This window comes from Camelina sativa, chromosome 15, assembly GCF_030686135.1.
Source record: "Camelina sativa cultivar CO46 ecotype springtype chromosome 15, ASM3068613v1".
NCBI lineage: Eukaryota > Viridiplantae > Streptophyta > Magnoliopsida > Brassicales > Brassicaceae > Camelina > Camelina sativa.
In genome coordinates, this window is record NC_141894.1 from 6025978 (window position 1) to 6045472 (window position 19495).

Here is a 19495-nt window from a genome sequence, read left to right on the forward strand (position 1 = left end):
ACTGATGCTGACTTTGACTTTAATAGGATGCACTACATTTGATTTTAGTAATAATTTAGTCACGTTTTGTCCATTGTGGCTTGTGGGATTCTTGTTTTTTAACATATCCTACCGGCTATTTTAAGTTTCAGCGGTTAGCGATTTGTTTATTTTAGTCTTTTAGTACATAGATGAACGGGACATATTTTGATTTTGGGCAATTCTTTAAATTAATATAATACGGTCGCCGACCAAAAAGAAACAATTGGTCATTTGTTTATGGAACTGCTCGTTAACATTTCTTTTTCTAACAGTTATTCCACTTCACGAGATAGGATCATAAAGAAAGCATAAAACAAGAAGAGCTTGAATATTTAGACTTGCAGATAGATCACAACCAAACCAGTAAAGACATGGAAGATGATAGAGAAAGACCTAGATGCCTTCTGTCTCATCCAGCTCACCCTCCTCATAAACTGTCCGTTAAAGTCAACCCAATAATTCGGTCCGGCTGCTTTACTTGCGGCGGGAAAAGAACTGAGTGGAGAGAAGATTATATCCAATATTACTGCACCACCTGCGGTGTGGGGTTCCACAATGGTTGTCATAAGCGTCCGAGAAGGATAACACATCCTTATCACCTCCAACACCTTCTCACTCTCTTCTATCGAGACTCAGAAACGGGGATCATATCCAACATCATCCCCGACGCCTCTTGTGACATATATGGCAACCCATTGGTTCAAGGGAAGTCTGATTTTGTCGATATTATTCCTCCCAAATCCGACATCATATTCGACAAATGTTGTTGGTGTGGAAAAGATTTCGAAGGTGACGACTGGTTCTATCGTTGTTTGATTTGTAGCTTTTGCTTGGATCTCTCTTGTGCGGCAACTCTCCCACCTCTTACTATTGCAAACCCAAAAAGCCATCACCACTCACTCCTCTTATTAACTCGGCCATTGTCAGTTCCATGTGATGCTTGTGGGTTGGTCGATGCATCGAAACCAAGTTATGCTTGTTTCCAATGCAACTACATGGTCCATCAGAATTGTATGCACTTACCCCGAGTCATAAAAATCACGCGTCACCCACACCGTCTCTATCACACTCCTTACCGTTCACCTGTGACATCCTCATGCCGGGTTTGCTACAAAGAGGTTAGTGTCAAGTATGGCCAATATTCTTGCCATCACGAAGATTGTTCTTATGTAGTCCATTCTAAGTGTGCAACACATAGGAATGTTTGGGACGGGACGGAACTCGAGTGGGAATCAGAAGAGTCGGACAAAACTGAAGAAGATATTGCACCTTTCAAGGATCTAGGTGATGGTTTCATCGAGCATTTTGGTCACAGACATCGTTTGAAGCTCAAGAAGGATCATGGTGTTCTAAACACAAAAAAGCAATGTCGGGCGTGCATATATCCTATACTCTCTCATGATCAGTTCTATCATTGCAGGAAATGCAATTACTCTCTCCACGAGGTATGTGCTGGTCTTTCTCGAAAACTGGATCATGCATTGCACAATCACACTCTTGTCCTAGATCCAACTCCCTGGAGATTCAAGCTTTGTATAGCTTGTCTCCGTGAATCCACTGGTTACACGTACGTATGCTCGAAAACGGGTTGTGAAAATTTTATGCTAGATGTTCGATGCATTTCCGTTCCAGAATGTTTCATCCATAAAAGTCATGAGCATTCAGTTTTCATCTCCACATCCTACAACATCAAGGATGAGATCCTATGTAAATGTTGCAAGAAAAGATGTTTTGGGCCTCACCTACAATGTACGGTATGCGAATTTGTTTTGTGTTACCCATGTGGTACCATTCCAGTTGAAATAAACTACAAATTCGACAAGCATCCTCTCACCCTCTCCTGTGGAGAAAGCACGGACGACATTTATTGGTGCGAGGTGTGTGAGACACAATTAGATCCAAGAGAATGGTTCTACACTTGTAACAAATGCTGCATCACTATCCACCTTGAATGCTTATTTGGATCCTCTTTCTTTATGAAACCTGGTTCCGTATATGAAAGGGGATATGGAATAGTGAAAGTCTTCCGCAACAATAGTAACACTCGACCGTTCTGTTATGAATGTAAGCGCCGTTGCACTAGCTCCACCTACTTCGGAGGTCACATGGAAGAGTGGACACGTACACTTGTTTTTTGCTCTTTCGAATGTCAACACTCAATAATGGGGAGAGCAGACTTTTTACTGCTGAATTAATTTTCAGAATGGGGACTAGTATATTGTAACACAGTTACGTCTTCTTGTAATCGCAATTGTCCATTTAATGATTTGAGTTTCTCTTACAACAACACTTGTGCATTATAATTTGATTCCTCCTTTCGCATTATAATGCAAAACCCAGTTCGCCAAATGATTAACGTTATGAAACTATTTCATCGACCCTTCTCGTCGTCTCCCAACTCTGCTCTCCAAACCTTTCTTCCAATCTCTCAACTATGCACTAACGGTCGTCTTCGAGAAGCTTTACTGGAAATGGCGATTTTGGGACCTGAGATGGGGTTTCATGATTACGATGCGTTGTTGAATGCGTGTTTGGACAAAAGGGCTCTTAGAGAAGGTCAGAGAGTCCATGCCCACATGATCAAAACCCGATATTTCCCCGCTACGTACCTCCGAACTCGTCTTCTCATATTCTACGGTAAATGTGATTGTTTGGAGGATGCCCGGAAAGTGCTCGACGAAATGCCTGAGAAGAACGTTGTTTCCTGGACTGCTATGATATCGCGTTATTCTCAAACTGGGCATTCTTCTGAGTCTCTCTCTGTTTTCGCAGAGATGATGAGATCAGATGGGAAACCAAATGAGTTCACTTTCGCCACTGTGCTCACGTCTTGTACACGTGGTTCTAGATTAGCTCTTGGTAAGCAAATCCATGGACTCATAGTTAAGTGGAGTTACGATTCTCACATTTTTGTTGGAAGCTCTCTCCTTGACATGTATGCCAAAGCTGGTCAAATCGTAGAAGCTCGTGAGATTTTCGAGTGCTTGCCTGAGAGAGATGTTGTCTCATGTACTGCTATTATTGCTGGATATGCACAATTAGGTCTTGATGAAGAGGCGTTAGAGACGTTCCAGAGACTGCTGAGTGAAGGGATGAGTCCGAATTATGTTACCTACGCGAGTTTACTAACAGCATTATCTGGACTTGCTTTGATAGATCATGGCAAGCAAGCTCATTGTCATGTCTTGAGGCGTGAGCTTCCTTTCTATACGGTCCTTGAGAATTCTCTTATTGATATGTACTCAAAATGTGGGAATCTCACTTATGCTCGAAGGCTTTTTGATAACATGCCTGAGAGGACAGCGATTTCATGGAACGCAATGCTTGTTGGATATAGTAAACATGGTTTAGGAAGAGAAGTTCTTGAGCTTTTCAGATTGATGAGAGATGAAAAGAGAGTAAAGCCTGATGCAGTTACCCTTTTGGCTGTTTTGTCTGGTTGCAGCCATGGGAAAATGGAAGAGACAGGGCTTAGCATATTTGAAGGCATGATAGCAGGAGATTATGGGATTAAGCCTGACACTGAGCATTATGGTTGCATTGTTGATATGCTTGGCCGTTCTGGTAGGATTGATGAGGCATTTGAGTTCATTAAAAGAATGCCATCTGAACCAACTGCTGGTGTTTTGGGTTCTCTTTTAGGAGCTTGTAGGGTTCACTTATCTGTAGATATTGGTGAATCTGTAGGTCGAAAGCTCATTGAGATTGAACCAGAGAATGCGGGTAACTATGTCATTCTCTCGAACCTGTATGCTTCTGCAGGTAGATGGGAAGATGTAAACAATTTAAGAGCTTTGATGACGCAGAAAGCTGTTACGAAAGAGCCAGGAAGAAGCTGGATTCAACTAGAGCAAACCTTGCATTACTTCCACGCAAATGATCGTACTCATCCAAGAAGAGAAGAAGTATTAGATAAAATGAAAGAAATATCGATAAAAATGAAGCAAGCTGGTTATGTTCCTGATCTTAGCTGTGTGCTATATGATGTGGATGAAGAGCAGAAGGAGAAGATGTTACTTGGTCACAGTGAGAAACTAGCCTTGACTTTTGGGTTGATTGCTACTGGTGAAGGGAATCCGATTCGAGTTTTCAAGAATCTTCGTATATGCGTTGATTGTCACAACTTTGCTAAGATCTTCTCAAAGGTTTTTGAACGAGAAGTGACCTTAAGGGATAAAAACCGGTTCCATCAAATTGTCCGAGGAATATGTTCATGTGGAGATTACTGGTGAACATCGCATAAAGGCATGTAATATTGACTAAGCCAACATCTGTGGAACTGCAGGTGTTGAAGATTAACCGTACAAATTAAAGTTGATTTGATATTCTTTTACTTTGTTACAGCTAGGATAGGAACCTTACAAAACCCAAACATACAAAACCTGAAAGACTCAAAAGTTGCATCTTTTAACAGTTGGGTTCTAGTCAATCTTCACTGAAGAGTAGATCTTTCTCACGAACCAGAAGCAAGCATAGAAACCGATTGTGCCAGTTAGGGCGAAGAATGCATAAGAGATGATGATCATGTACCCGAAGTAGAGTATTCCCGAGACTAGCTTGGTGATCTCCAGCTTCGTGAAGAAGTAGAAGATTGAGTAGAGGAAGAGGTAGAAAGCGGATGAGCCTGCAGTTAAGTAAGCTCTCCACCACCAGTTGTAATCCTCGCTACAAAGCTGGAAGTAGCAGAGCACCACTGTGATCTCTGCACAAGTGACGATCAAGATCAAGAACACTATGAAGAGGAACCCGAAGATGTAGTAGAACTGGTTCAGCCATATTGATGTCAGGATAAAGAAAAGCTCGATGAAGACTGCTCCAAACGGGAGGATGCCTCCAATTAGTATGGAGAACACTGGTTTCATGTACCATGGCTGCTCTGGTACTTGCCTCGGGATCTTGTTTGTTTTGACTGGGTATTCAATTGCTGGCTTTTTGTAACCCAGATAGCTACCGACGAAGACTAGTGGGACTGAGATGCCAAACCAGAGGCAGAAGAGAGCAAACATTGTACCAAATGGTATGGCTCCAGATGACTGCTCTCCCCAAATGAGGGCATTCAGAACAAAGAAGATAGCAGAAAGGATACCGGGAAACATGAATGCAGTCTTCAAGGTCATTCTCTTCCACTTGTTTCCTTTGAACATTTTGTGAAGGCGAGACGAGGAGTAACCAGCGAATATGCCCATGAAAACCCACAAGAGAACCATGGCAGTCATAAGCCCTCCTCTGTTGGATGGAGATAGGAAACCAAGCAACGCAAACATCATTGTAACAAGCGACATTCCGAAGATCTGAACACCGGTACCAACATAAACACACAATAATCCAGAGTTCACTGGTGGCCTGAAGACATCTCCGTGTACAAGCTTCCATCCAGTCTCTTCCTGAGCCTCATCTTGGGTCTCGAGCTGATTATAGTTTGAGATATCCTTGTACAGAGTTCTCATCATGATCATGGCTACCATTCCAGAGAGGAAAAGGACGATCATAAGTGAATTTATGATGGAAAACCAGTGGATTTGATCATCGTTCATAAGAAGATACGTGTCCCATCGAGAAGCCCATTTGATTTCACTCTCCTGGATATTAAAAGTCCGGAAAATGTTTAGCAAGGTCAAAATGCAAAGCAACAGAAGTCTAAGGAAAAAAGCCTAAACCTTTACCTTAAATGAGACATCATATGTAAACACTATTTCTTTTCCTAGCTCAACTTCTTGCGGGACAGTGTTGCTTTGGATTAGATTCTTTGTGTCCTTATTGCATGTTGTTAACTGAGGATTTTTTTCATCCCACTCCTTGTATTCATGCAAGATACTATCAAAAGAGAAGAAGTTAGCTAATACAAATCAGGATAGGGAAGGGTACCCAAGTAGTGAAGATAACTAGTAGGCAACTACCTGTTCGGAGTAACCTCAAATCCAACAATTCGAGCAGAATCAGACTCTTGATCTCTGTGGTACATAACCCGGAAGCTCAAGTGATTATGTATAAAGTATTTCTCCTCTTTGCTCTGCAAAGCCAAGCAAATATTGGTCGGTGTGGGAAAAGGTAAAAAGAATGCAAGAGTGAAGCACAAGATTTCAGAGACATACCCCTTCATAACTCCCTTTGAAGCCAACACGAAAACCGTGTTCATAAGTCGTTGACTGGCTTCCATCTCTCCTTTGTCTAAGTACAGCTACTGGAAGATTATCAAGAATCCTGTACAACAATTCAAGTGGAGGTTTGTAAGATAATTAAACAAAATCTATGAGACAGAGATGCGAAGAACAAGAAGTTATATTTACTACTTACATATTGGCCCGGTATTCATCATTAATCTTTTCCTTGAAATTTTTTGTGGACTCAGCATCAAGTTTAACACGGCAACCTACTTTGCAGGGCTGATCCTCCAGCATTTGAAACTGAAAATTTTGTTTTAGTAAATTATTATAGTGAAGAGGTTAAGGTCTAACAACATCTATAGGCAAAAGAATTGGGTATTGCTTACAGTATAAACGGAATTCTCAATACGGTCTCCTCTGAGAACCTCCCCCAAATTCTCAGCATTGTTCAAGATCTTAGGAGGCTTACAGTAATTCAAATAGTAGTAGTCATAAGGAAGTTGAGTCTTGGTGGATGACAATTTGTTCACTTTAACATAAAGAGGATCACCCTGTTCCCGACCAAACAAAAACAACAAATCAAGAGCTGAATAGCCAAAGCCAAGTTACTAGTAAAGCAAAAAAAAGAAGATGAAAACACAAGTTTCAAGTGCAGATCTATGGATTTGCTGACTATACCCCATTTATGCATTATCACATCAAAGTAAGTCAATATCTTGAATTTTCATCATGACTTAAATGGTTCAAGAATCTGTAAATCTCATAGATAGATTCCACTAGACGAAAGACAAGGAGATTCAAACCATCAGAAACAAAGATGAAGGATCTTCAATTAGAAACACGTAGATCTCTACATCTCATATTGACACTTCAAAATACTCAAACGACCCTCTCTCTACACACATGACGGTGCCACTTTCGTTTCCACTTTCGTTTCCATTATATCACAGAACAAAAATTAAAAAACTTCAAACTTTAGTTTCTGTGTTCTCAAGAAATTCATCAACCCACTCAAATAGTAGCTAGCTATCAACACAAACGGTGACAAAAATTTCAACGAGATGTAAATGAAACCACACGCCACAAGAGAAAATAACTCAGACCCATAAACCCTAGATCGAGCTTCTCATCGGAAACCCGAGATCGGGAAAGGAAAGAAAGAAAAAAAACAAAAAGAGCTTACCTTCTGGAAATCGCGAGGAGCGACTCCGGGGAGATAGAAAGCACGAGATAAAGAAAGAGAGAGGAAATAGAGAAAGAGAGTGGCGTAGAATCGAAAGCTACTTCCTTTCGTCTTCTTCATCTTTGTTTTCTTCGGTTTAATCTCTCCTCAGAGCCAGAGGTTCTCTTCTTCAGATGAAAGTAGCCGGAGCAAATTATAAAGAAAGCGTTTTTATTTTACAAAAGATGACGAAAGGTGTTCACGACATACGCCATCGTTTCAATGTTTGTGATAGCTTACAAATAAAAAAGTGTAAAAATAAGATAATTAATAATAAATGTTTTTTAAATCTTTTGAAATAATTTCTTTACTTGTTTGTATGACATTTGTTAATATTTTTTTGAACATTTGTTTATGTTGGGAACATAGAGAATAATATTATTGGGAATTTAAGATTGCAATATTTCTTATGCAGATCACTCATTTCTAGACAAGAATTTAGATTTTGTACTACATTAAACTCAAAATTAAATGTGAAATACAGAAGTGTTTTTTAATGGCTTTAAAGAACCAGAATTAAGAAGCTTCATGTCTAAGCAAAGAGAGATATATTGGTTGTGGGATGCTTAAGTTTGGGTAAGTACAATATGGCTTTACTCTCAAGAAATAACTTAAGCTTTAAATTTTTCTATAAAATATAAATCATTCATTAAGTAAAGTTTGTTGATGATTATGATAATGACATTAATAAACAGGAAATTTTCTTAAACGTTAGTTGATCTTTTTCTTTTTTTTGACATCATGTAAAAAATGCATTTGTAAAGAGAAAATTATGTTGATTGTTAGGTGATGGAAAAAAAAAATTATGTTGATTGTTAAGTAAAAACGAAACGGTGCGTTTTATAATATATTTTTAATAAGTAATAATAAAACGATGCGTATTGAAGCCGCCGGCAAATGAAAGGAGAAGAAAAAAAAAAAGTGTCTGAGAAAGTCAAAGAAACCAAACCTGAAACCACCATGGAAATTGAAGGTGAAGACGGCACGAAGCTCTTACTGAAGGCCGGAGTAAAGTCTGTGTTCGGAAGAGGAGCGGGATTCAAAACCGACGATCTATCAGTGTCACGCCGTCACGTTTCCTTCGAGTTAAAACCCACCGCCGCCGGAACCGAACGGTCCGAATCCGGTAGGGTTTACTTCGAGGTTCTCGGGAGGAATCCGGTCTGGTTAAAGACGGGTGAACCGGGCAAAAAGATACAAACTTTCCGGAAATCTGAGACGGGAGAGATCGCCGCCGGCGATCGGTTTTGTGTATCGGGTCATAACCCAATTTGGTTCACTTTGAAGAAGAGACGCAATGAAGTTATGGAAGAGAGAGCATTGGACAGTGAAAGCGAATTGGGTGTTATAGATATCTCAGATACTGACCCTGTTAAAGGTAATCAATTTTGCACTTTGATGTCTTATAGAAGTAATACGAAGTTTTGGGAACATTGGCGCTTAGTTAATGAGTCTCAATGTGTTGTGTGTGTGTGTGGTGTTGCAGAGTTTGGATTTCTTGTGATTGGGAAAGAGTTTGATCAGTACCCAAAGAGTAGGATTCGTGATGTAAAGCAATGGGAATGGTTTTTAGAAGATTCCACGAATGGAAATTGCGATGATGATGAGGGAGATAAGAAGGGAAGGAAAGGGTTAAGCAAAAAGAGAAGTAGGAAGAAAGGTAATGAGGATGATGATGATGATGATTGGAGTGTTGAAAGTGATGAAGATAAAGAGTTGATTGTGAAGTCGAAAAGAGTTTTGACTCCTGCTTACTCGACTAGATCCAAGAAGATGATGAAGAAAGATACAAACGCAAGTTGTAGTAGTAGTACTCAAACGAAACAGCGTGGAAGAGTGGAATCTGAAGATGATGATGATGAAACATTGGGAGGCTTCATTGTTAGTGATAAAGAAGATAAGTTAGAAGAAGAGGATGAATCAAATGTAGAAGAAGAAGAAGAAGATCTTGATGAAGATGAAGACGAAGAACTTGACTAAACCTAATATGTAAGCAAAGCTAATCTTCTTTTTTTCTAGAACTACACAATATTTTGTTCAATCCTATGATGTGTCTGTGTGTGTATGTGAGAACTGAGGTTTTTGAAATCTCCTAAAGACTTACTAAACCTGAAATGTAAGCAAAGCTAATCTTCTTGTTTTCTTGTTTGTTCAGTCGTATGTTAGAAGAGCTGAAATTTTGGATCATATGATGTATATTGTTCAGTTGTATGCTTACTTTAGTTCTCTACAACATTGCTTGCTGCTTCTGCAACCCCAGTTTTGATTGCTATAAACGATGCCGTTTCCTTTTGCTGTTATTTGGCAGTTCATGGTACCCCACTCAGGATCCACGTTCTTCATCTTGTACGTGTGAGTTCTTCTCATCGTACGTGTGAATGAGTTTTACAAATTAAAAAAGAAAGAAAAAAAAAGCCGCGAAGTCTTCTCCTCCTTCCTTTCTCCATCGTCCTCCTCGTTCTCTGGCTTTCTTCTTCCCATTTTTCTCAAGATACAACGAAGCCTTTTCCATATACAGAATCAAAAAACATGAACAGCGAGGAAAACATCACATCCATCAAAACCGATAAAAAAGGTGGCGATTCCTCTGATGATCTCTCTACCGTTCCCGCCTTAGGTAATTTCAGAAACTAACTCTTGTTGTCTATTTCTCTGGAGAACATTGAATCTTTGGATAATCCTCTACCAAAAAATCAACCTTCTCTGATTTAACTTCTGCGTCAAGTAAATCCCCTGTTTTACTTTCTCGCTTTTGGTAATCAACAAGGTTAATTTGAAGCTAACTAACCATTATGCTTTTCAGATCTTTCTCCAGAGGGTTTTGCTTTTCTTGATGATCTTAAGGCAAGTTACTTCAAATCGGTTAATACATCAATCTCTTACAGTAGTTTCTTTGTGTTTCCTCTGTTTTTATGATCTTTTTTTTGGGTGTTAATCAACTTACAGAACCTAAAGCGAACCTTTGATCTGAAAACACTCTCTCCGAAAGTTACCAAACGTGTTCTGTTCCTCAAGGACATTCAGGTATTATCAAATCGACAATCTCAACAAAAACTATAATCTTGTAGAATTGTTTGGTTATGTAAATGTTGTGTACTTGTGTAAATTTTCAGGTTCAACACGATGAACTCGAAGAGAAGTTTCTTGCGGAAAAAGCTGCATTGGAGGCAACATACGATAATCTCTACAAGCCGCTTTTTGCTAAGGTAACAAACAATTGGCTTAATGTTATATGGGGTTAGGATTATACACTTGGTTTATTTTCCTGACATCTACTGAGAATTTGCAGAGGTATGAAATTGTGAATGGTGTGGTTGAAGGTGAAGCAGATAAAGAAGGAGTTCCTAATTTTTGGTTGATTGCAATGAAAACCAACGAAATGCTCGCAAATGAGGTCCATGATTCTATTGCTTTTTTCTGGAAGCTCTGTGCTCATTGTCAATAAATAGATTGTAAAAACAGTCTTGCTTTGGTTTATGTAGATAACCGAAAGAGATGAGGCAGCATTGAAATATCTTAAAGACATTAGATCTTGCAGAGTTGAAGACAAGTCAAGAAATTTCAAGCTGGCGTTTCACTTTGACCCTAATCCTTACTTCAAGAACTCGGTTCTGTCTAAAACTTACCATGTGACCGATGAAGATGGTCCTGTTCTTGAGAAAGTCATTGGGTAAACTAATCATCCTCATTTTACTTGGTTTTAGTTTTACCTGATCAGCTATAACTCTGTCTCTTATTTGTGATGTGTAGAACGGATATAGAATGGTGTCCAGGTAAATGTTTGACTCATAAGGTTGTTGTGAAGAAGAAAACAAAGAAAGGGTCAAAGAAGATCAACAACATCCCCATGACCAAAACTGAAACCTGTGAGAGTTTCTTTAATTTCTTCAAGCCACCTGAGATTCCTGAGATTGATGAAGTTGACGATTACGATGATGTTGATACTATTATGGTAAGACCACATTCTCTCTTCTGATTTTGATACTGAACCAATGGTTTCTTCTTCTTCAGCTAATTTAAATTTTACACATCGAAAATATTGCAGACAGAAGAACTCCAAAACCTGATGGACCAAGACTATGACATTGCGTAAGCTTTTACAGTTCACATTCTCTCTGACATTGAGATATATATTCAAGAACTTAATTCTTAATCTTAACTACTGGGTATTTTTGGTCTTGCAGTGTGACAATCCGAGATAAACTGATCCCTCATGCAGTTTCATGGTTTACTGGAGAGGCTCTTGTTGATGAAGACGATTCTGATGATGATAATGATGATCATGATGATGATGATGATGATGATGAGAAGAGTGACTAACGAGAGAAGATTTGTTCCAACAAAGTTTGCAAATTGAAAGAGGAGCTTCGTATTCTCTAATTTATTTATTACAGATACACCAAGAGTAATTCAAGAATCTCTCTTAATACATATATCTCAACAACTGGTTTTAGAGAGTAGACTTCATGCTCCAAGCACTTAGGCTTAAAACATCAACACTCTGAGATCCCTTGTTAAAAGCAAAGAGATGTGTTCTTTCTCCTATTGCCAATTTTGGATAAACTCTTGAGGTAATGCATGCTTTCCCTTCCCCACCAAAGCTCTCCACTATTGAATTATCAATCTACAACACAATAACCAAAAAAGAACTCAGTGTTATTAACAAAAGAACCCCAAATCACTTAATTAGTCTTTCACTTTTAGTTCAAGTTCTTGTGAGTATGATAAGTGGACTTACCAAAGTCCTGAGAGAGATTGTTTGATAAGGAGAGACATCTACAAAAGCACCATACGTTGTTTTATCATTCCCCTTCTCTAAACTCGATTTGCTTTGGTCACTGCACATGACCACCACATGCTCCTTACTATTCTCACGAGCTTTGAAGATTCTAAGATACACTGATGTGTACTCTTCCAAGTTCTTGGAAGCCAGTACCATCAAACCAAATGGACCTAAACCGGACTTAACCAACGACGCATTCTTCTGGCTGCAAATCAACTGCGGGTCGGTCCAGCCTGGTTCAATCACATCTGCTTTCTCTAAGTCTAAACCACTCACTTTAAAGGAAACCTCCACATCTGCTTGTGAAGCTGTGACACCGTGAACCTCCATGACCGATCCTCCTCCTTTCAAAACTTTGTTGCCCCACTTGACTTGCGTTGTACGTAACCTCTCTATTTCCTTAACCGGCCATTGCACCAAACTCTTTCCTGATTCATCAAGCCATACTTTCCTAGGAATAGCCTAATCCAACACCAAAACCGGTTAATCACGTCTAAATATACATAATTTAATCAAAATATTAAAATCATAACCGGTTTGATTACCTGTAAACCGGCCCAACCCATATTGACAATGTCCTTATCCGTCGACGACTCGTTAACCCAACCCCACAAAATCCTCCGTTGATAAACCGAGTCGTAAAACGTCTTCGACGCGTAAAACTTGCCGTAGTCGTATCTCGGAGCCGTTTCATCCTGAACAAAACCATTGTCCGGTACGTAGACATCTCTCACTTGATCGTACGTTCCAATCGTGTAGTAATCATGAAACGTATCTGTTAAGCTCACTTTAAGCACGTGTTTTACCATCTTCCCGTTAAACGCCGTCGTATCTACGCCGCGTGAATCAGTTCTCGCCACCGGGAAAAAATCAGGGCACTCCCACATCCCGGTGCCGTCGTGGTAATGTAGAGGCTTCGGAGATTGCTTCCACCTCACGAAATCTCGGCTCGTGTGTAGAATCGCTAACCCTCGGCGACCGTCTTGGCTTCCCGTGGTTATACGCCATCTGCCATCACGGCCTAGCCACGCGGTGGTTGGGTCGCGAAACGCGGTGGAGTTGATGTGGTTGGCGTCGCCAGGTGTCACGAGGGGATTTTCCGGAGATTTTGTCCAGTGCCGGAGATATGGATCGGTTAGGTTTTTGGGTACAGCTAGGTTTTGGACTTGACGGTTGTAACGGTCGTTGCCTGTGTATAGAAGTACGGGTTTGCCGTTAGGGAGAATAGTGACGGAACCGGACCAGCATCCGTTAATATCTGACGGTCGAGATGGTTTGATGGCTGGAGAATGTGTGATCCAGTTGATGAGATCCGTTGATGTCGCGTGACCCCATACAGTGTCGTTAACTTCCATGAGGGCGCCGTTTGGGTTCCATTGGTAAAATAGATGGTAGATTCCTTTGTATACCATAGGCCCTGTCCAATAAAAAACATACATAACCATGCTTGTACATACTGAATGTTTAAAATGGTATTGAGGTAGAGAACAATGACTAACCGTTAGGATCTTGTAGCATTGAAACAAGTTCCCGACATATACCAAAAAGGAAAAAGATTAGTGACAAGATTATACTTAGAGAAATGAAAATAAAGATAACTAAGTGAAACTGAATCTAATGTGTCCGATGCTTAATAATACCGTTCATCCAATTTTTTGGGGCCTGGAAGTGATAACCGGTTCGGTAAGGTTGGTTCTTGATATTACTGGGGACGTTGTGCAAAGCATCAAGAACAACAAGAGCATTGTCAGCAAGAAACAACGAGATTAACAAGAAAATGGCTCTGTTACACCAAACCATATTAGTGTAAACGGTTTATTTAATATTCTGAAGTTTTTAATGTTTGAGTTTTACGTATGAGAAAATGCCAAATTTATAGGCAGTGTGGGGATCCTTGGTGCGTGCTTGAGGTGGTGGTCCATTACATTGTAATAATTAGATTCTATGATGTCGATCTAAATGCCCTTTTTATGTTAGTTGAGATCAGATATTGATTTTTTTAATTATAGAAATACATAAATTTTGTTAATGTATGAAATATAAGTCTCATAAATTAAATGGCATGAAGTTGGGATGATTATAAAACTCAATACGTAAAACTAATAAACTCGTACATTTCAACGATTGTTTCAACCATTTTGGTTGGTATCAGATATATGAAGATACAAAATTGCAAAGAAATAAATACGCTAGATAACGTACGTATTCCCGACAGTCAGGATTCAGGAATGTTCCAAATCTTATAGCCCTTTTGTTCGTCTCTTTATTGCAATTATTTCCCACTCAGTAATATGACTTTTTATGAATGTCAGTGACTCATAATTGATGCATGCGGTGTAAAATAAACAACACTATTGTTTTCCTCTGTTCAAAAGCAACGAAGATGTACAGTTTCTTCTATTGTCAGGTTTGGAAATACAGTTTTGGTGTTTATGCATGCTTTGCCTCCCCCACCATCTATAGTTATCCGCTATTGAATGCTCCATCTATAACAGGAAAAAATGTAGATTAAGAAGTCAAGTTGAAATTGAATAGGATCATACCTACTAGTAAAATGACACGTGATTCTTCCTGAACCCTCTCTCAGTACTCAATTAGAAAGACAAAATCAAAATATCCTTAAAGTGAGATCACTCCACTAAGTCTCTCGACTCTCTCCTATGATTAATATCACATTCTCGGATTTTCCTAATCATTTTGATGGGATTTCCCCATATTAACGGTTCTATTCTAGTTAGAAAATATCACACTTTTGTATGTTAACGTGCTTGTGCTACCCATAATCCATATGCACGTGTATGTGCTGTGCAGAGACACACGGGAGTGTGCACTGTAATTTTGTAAACTTCATGAAACTTAGCATCGTTAATAGCTTTCATCACAAATGGTCTGGCCAACTTATTCAAATAGTAATTTTTGAAAGGAGAAGGAAAAGATAGAGAAAATACTAGAAAGTTTTCGATTATTTGATTACTAATAAGTTTTTTTCTCTTTTTTTTGAACAACAATTACTATTAAGTTATGATATCCATTAGACAATAAAACTTAAGTATATATATACCCAACAAAATTCTTCAGCAACTCTATCCAATTCTAATTGGTGTAGATTATTAGCAGAACCATGAATTTGGATTAATTTGAATTTGATGAGAAGGTTTTTTTTGTTAATGACTGTGCGTGAAAGAGAAAATGCAAAATAATAATAAAATATACCTGATTTTGTCGCTGCTTTTAGTGCTTATTAGTGCATATGTCCAAATCAACAATACTGACTTGAAGATTTCGAAAGAGATACAGTATATAGATGTGTACTTTCCAAGTTTTTAGAGGCGAGAATCATTACACCAAAGTGGACACAACAAACCGGATTTAGCCGACTATTTCATCTGGCTACATATTACGCACGTATTCCATATCTAGTGCCAGATGTTTAATAAACGACAACGATTTAATTAGCCTTAGCTGTTGGAAAAAGAATGCGATACTACCATGCATGCTCATGCTCTGTCCCACATGCCACTCCATACTGGTTTAGCCTTAGGCGGGACATGACAGAGTTGAATTAGTATCCGTTGAAAATCGGACGGTCGAGAGCCATGGTTCGATCGCTCAACTAATTGAGTTTTAATTAGTTGACCAGATCCATTGACGTGAAGTTGTTGCTTACCTTAAAATGGTGCCGTTTAGATGAATAAAAGTAGACTCCATTGTAATAAATTAGGTTGGCATCTCTACTCTCTAGTGATGTCTAGTGGTATAAATTAGTTCAATCGTTAAGCTTACTTAATGTTTGGAACAAAGTCAACAATTAAATTTTAGCCGTTGAGCATAAAAGAAAGAAAAAAAATTACAAGTGTTCGTTTAAAAACCTATATTGTAGAATGGTCTTATACTCAGCGTATGCATATATACCTTACCTCACATGTGTACATTGTAATTAATTTATTTTGTTTGGTTTAAACCGTATTCAAATTTACTTGTATATATTCATATAAAGTCCACTATTATCACATTCGCCTCGTCGGGACTTGGAAGATATTGACTACCGACAACAGAATTGTAGTTTTTTCATACAGTGAAAACGATACTATAATAAGTCAAATAAAATGTCATATATATAGCCTTTTTTGACAACCAAACAAAGTGGACCATATAAGATCTCTCCAAAATCAACTCGTATAAATGTTCAATAAATGGAGATGTACATATACGTATGTCGTTTAACATGTGTATCTATCTCCGCCGTACGTGATCAACTGATTTGGGCAGAGTTCATGCTCCAAGCGTTTAGGTTTAAGACATCAACATTTTGAGATCCATAATTAAAAGCAAAGAGATGTGAACTTTTCCCTATTGCCAATTTTGGATACACTCTTGAGGTAATGCATGCTCTCCCGTTTCCACCGAAACTCTCCACTACTGAATGATCAATCTACAACAACATATAGCATGCAAACACGTAAGAAGAAAATCTACAATCAAAATATTCTCCTTGATTCTGGTATAAAACAACTGCAACATCATAATGTTATGATCAGTTATTAGTACTATGTAATGAATAAGATCTCATAATTATTCTCATGGTTTTTTCAAAGAATAATCCCAAAAAGGAATATTTTCATAATGTAAACATAAAGTATAAATTTGTATATACAGCTAAATATGTGTAAAATGGAGACTTAATTACCAAGGCTCTGAGAGGTATTGGTTTGTAAGGATTAATATCCACAAAAGCTCCGTAAGTCGTTTTGTCATTATCTTCCTCCAGTGAAGATCTGTCCCAATTCCACATCACCAACAAGTCCAAAAATATAAAAGTCAGGTTTTGGATATTTGTTTAATATTTTCAAAGAAACCCAGTCTTAGATAAAATATATGTGAGTCCTGTTGGAAATATAATATAAATATTTTGTGACAAAAGACTATCTAAATTAATGTACTTAATCGGGATCTTTAATCAAAGAAACGTACCTGCTTTGGTCACTGCACATGAGCACGACGAATTTACTGCTGTTTTGACGGGCTTTGAAGATTCTAAAATAAACAGATGTGTACTCTTCCAAGTTCTTAGATGCGAGAACCATCAAACCGAATGGACCAAAACTAGACTTAGCCGACACATTCATCTGACTACAAATCAACTGCGGATCGGTCCAACTTGGGTCTATCACATCCGCTTTCTCCAAGTCTCTTACTTTGAATAAAACCTCCACATCCGCCTGTACGATCACAAGACTTTAAAAACCTAATTTTCTCATACCAATATATGTTTTGAAAAAAAAATTTATAATCAAACCTGTGAAGCTGTCACACCATAAACTTCAAGCCTAGATCCAGACTTTAGTACTTTGTTGCGTAAATTTTTGACTTCTTTCGTACGTAATCTTTCAACTTCCCTAACCGGCCACTGAATTAATTGTTTCCCTGATCGATCAAGCCATATTTTTCTCGGAATCGTCTAATCAAGAAAGAAACAAAAATTAATTTGATTCAATCTCTAACAAATTATATTCAAATTAAGTTCAGTTTAATGTAAAAATAATTACCTGAATTCCGGACCAGCCTTTCTCAACATCATCCTCAACCGACGATGACTCGTTAGTCCAACCCCACAAGATTCTCCGGTTCTTGGCCGAGTCATAAAACGTTTTCGACGCGTAATACTTACCGTAATCGTATCTAGGAGCGGTAGCGTCCATCTTAAAACCACTGTCCGGTACGAATTTGTCTTTCATACGGTCGTACGTACCGATTGTGTAGTAGTCATGTTTCGTATCGTCCAAGCTTATTTTGAACACGTGCTTTAAAATCTCATTAGGTTCACCAAACGAAGACGTTTCCACTCCTTTAGAACCAAACCTCGTCACCGGGAAAAAATCAGGACATTCCCACATACCACTTCCGTCGTCGTAGTGCAACGGCTCGGGAGATTTTTCCCATTTTAGAAAGTCTTTGCTCGTGTAAGTGATCGCTAGCCCACGACGGTGGATCTTGCTTCCGATGATCACTCTCCATTTCTTGTCTTGGCCTAGCCACGCGGTGGTTGGGTCACGGAACGAGCTGGCGTTGATTCCGTTAATGGCGTCAGGAGCCATCAAAGGATTTAACGTAGACTTTGTCCATTCTCGGAGATAAGGATCGGAGAGATTCTTAGGTTCGGCTATGTTTTGGACCTGTTGGTTCTTGGGATCAATTCCGGTATAGAGGATAACCGGTTTGCCATTGGGGAGAATTGTAACTGAACCGGACCAGCATCCGTTGATGTCGAATGGTGCAGATGGGAAGATAGCTGGAGGATGTGGATCCCAGTTAACTAAGTCTGTTGATGTGGAATGAGCCCACACGATGTTACCCCACACGGCTCCCTTGGGGTTCCATTGGTAGAAAAGATGATATATTCCTTTGTATATCATAGGCCCTGCGTAGATTTAAAATATTTTATTAATCATATGGATATTATAAAAGGAACGTGCAGCGTAACATAAGGTCGACCAATGCATTAGAAAAATCTAATATACAGTTGGTATGCTGACCTATTGATGTAATCAATGTTTTAAAAAATAATAAAAATACGAGTTCCTAGGGGAAATGATCTGTCTATTGGATATGAGGAGTTGACTAAAAGTTAAAAAAAAATGTAGGAGAAGAAGAGAAAAAAAAACTTACCATTAGGATCTGCTCACGACCAAAGATCAATCCAAATTGTCAAAGGTACGAACCAAAACGGAAGAAAAAAAAAAACAAGACAAATGTTAGAGAATGATGAAAACAATATTTTGACATTGAGATTGAAGTTGATATGGCATTTTAGTTAGTGATCATACCGTTCATCCAATTTTTTGGGGGTTGAAAATGGAAACCGGTCCGGTAGGGCTGGTTTACGGAAGGAGATTCGGTGTTAGTGCTTTGGGAAAGTCTCTTGTAGACATGGTGCGAGGCTTCAAGATCGACGACATAGTTACCAATAAGTAACGTGAATAATAACCAAAGTCCAATGTTGGAGCAAACTTCTCTGGTCATTGTGTGTTTTTGTTTTTCTTACTGGTTTGATTTTTGTTTGAAGGAATGAAGATCATGTCAAATTTATAGGCAAAGGACGAGGGGCAAGCCTGTCAATATCTAAATTTGAATATTATAATTGTCAATAAAATGTTGTTGTTTCTTTGGGTTTATTGTCAATAATAATAAATGTTATACTGCCATAAGTCAGACATCTAAAACAAGTTGTTTCCTAATTGTTTACTAACAATTTGAAATACGATAATATTGTTGTTGTTTCTATTGGTGATCACTAAAGAGACGCCATAGAAAAAGAATTTAAAATCAATAACGGAAATAAAATAACGAAATAGATCGAAGGAACAA

General features: G+C 38.6%; 7 protein-coding genes across 9 annotated transcripts; 4 read left to right on the forward strand and 3 right to left on the reverse strand.

Annotated features, from left to right (window-relative positions):
* Nucleotides 1–392: 392 nt before the first annotated feature.
* On the forward strand, nt 393–4346 carry LOC104745635 (uncharacterized). Its single transcript, XM_087488278.1, has one exon. It carries the CDS (start codon nt 393–395, stop codon nt 2214–2216), a length of 1824 nt encoding a protein of 607 aa, XP_087344404.1. The 3' UTR covers nt 2217–4346.
* Nucleotides 2349–4346, forward strand: LOC104745638 (putative pentatricopeptide repeat-containing protein At3g13770, mitochondrial). Its single transcript, XM_010466938.3, has one exon. It carries the CDS (start codon nt 2349–2351, stop codon nt 4251–4253), a length of 1905 nt encoding a protein of 634 aa, XP_010465240.2. The 3' UTR covers nt 4254–4346.
* Nucleotides 4251–7925, reverse strand: LOC104745637 (transmembrane 9 superfamily member 7). The gene is made up of 7 exons (XM_010466937.3): nt 7309–7925; nt 6512–6676; nt 6316–6425; nt 6114–6222; nt 5919–6031; nt 5685–5835; nt 4251–5600 (listed from the first exon to the last, which is right to left on the reverse strand). Exons 1-7 carry the CDS (start codon nt 7426–7428, stop codon nt 4443–4445), a joined length of 1926 nt encoding a protein of 641 aa, XP_010465239.2. The 5' UTR covers nt 7429–7925; the 3' UTR covers nt 4251–4442.
* A 290-nt stretch (nt 7926–8215) lies between these two features.
* On the forward strand, nt 8216–9577 carry LOC104745639 (uncharacterized). The gene is made up of 2 exons (XM_010466940.2): nt 8216–8725; nt 8834–9577. The coding sequence occupies exons 1-2, from the start codon at nt 8245–8247 to the stop codon at nt 9325–9327; spliced, it is 975 nt and encodes a 324-aa protein (XP_010465242.1). The 5' UTR covers nt 8216–8244; the 3' UTR covers nt 9328–9577.
* Nucleotides 9578–9831: 254 nt separating this feature from the next.
* LOC104745640 (nucleosome assembly protein 1;4-like) lies at nt 9832–11947 on the forward strand. Its single transcript, XM_010466942.3, has 9 exons — nt 9832–9964; nt 10151–10191; nt 10294–10371; nt 10461–10553; nt 10637–10741; nt 10830–11017; nt 11098–11299; nt 11393–11436; nt 11532–11947. Exons 1-9 carry the CDS (start codon nt 9877–9879, stop codon nt 11665–11667), a joined length of 975 nt encoding a protein of 324 aa, XP_010465244.1. The 5' UTR covers nt 9832–9876; the 3' UTR covers nt 11668–11947.
* LOC104745641 (beta-fructofuranosidase, insoluble isoenzyme CWINV5) lies at nt 11693–13975 on the reverse strand. Of its 2 annotated transcripts, none has more exons than XM_087488281.1 (4): nt 13630–13975; nt 12676–13547; nt 12086–12592; nt 11693–11971 (listed from the first exon to the last, which is right to left on the reverse strand). In XM_087488281.1, exons 1-4 carry the CDS (start codon nt 13646–13648, stop codon nt 11798–11800), a joined length of 1572 nt encoding a protein of 523 aa, XP_087344407.1. In that variant the 5' UTR covers nt 13649–13975; the 3' UTR covers nt 11693–11797. The 2 variants fall into 2 exon arrangements, with proteins under 2 accessions (XP_087344407.1, XP_087344405.1); XM_087488279.1 differs by having other exon boundaries at nt 13771–13974.
* A 2248-nt stretch (nt 13976–16223) lies between these two features.
* LOC104745642 (beta-fructofuranosidase, insoluble isoenzyme CWINV1) lies at nt 16224–19232 on the reverse strand. 2 transcript variants are annotated; one of them, XM_087488282.1, is made up of 6 exons: nt 18955–19232; nt 17677–18548; nt 17427–17588; nt 17102–17349; nt 16818–16905; nt 16224–16562 (listed from the first exon to the last, which is right to left on the reverse strand). In XM_087488282.1, exons 1-6 carry the CDS (start codon nt 19148–19150, stop codon nt 16383–16385), a joined length of 1746 nt encoding a protein of 581 aa, XP_087344408.1. In that variant the 5' UTR covers nt 19151–19232; the 3' UTR covers nt 16224–16382. The 2 variants fall into 2 exon arrangements, with proteins under 2 accessions (XP_087344408.1, XP_087344409.1); XM_087488283.1 differs by lacking the exon at nt 18955–19232 and adding an exon at nt 18797–18934.
* Between the last annotated feature and the right edge of the window lie 263 nt (nt 19233–19495).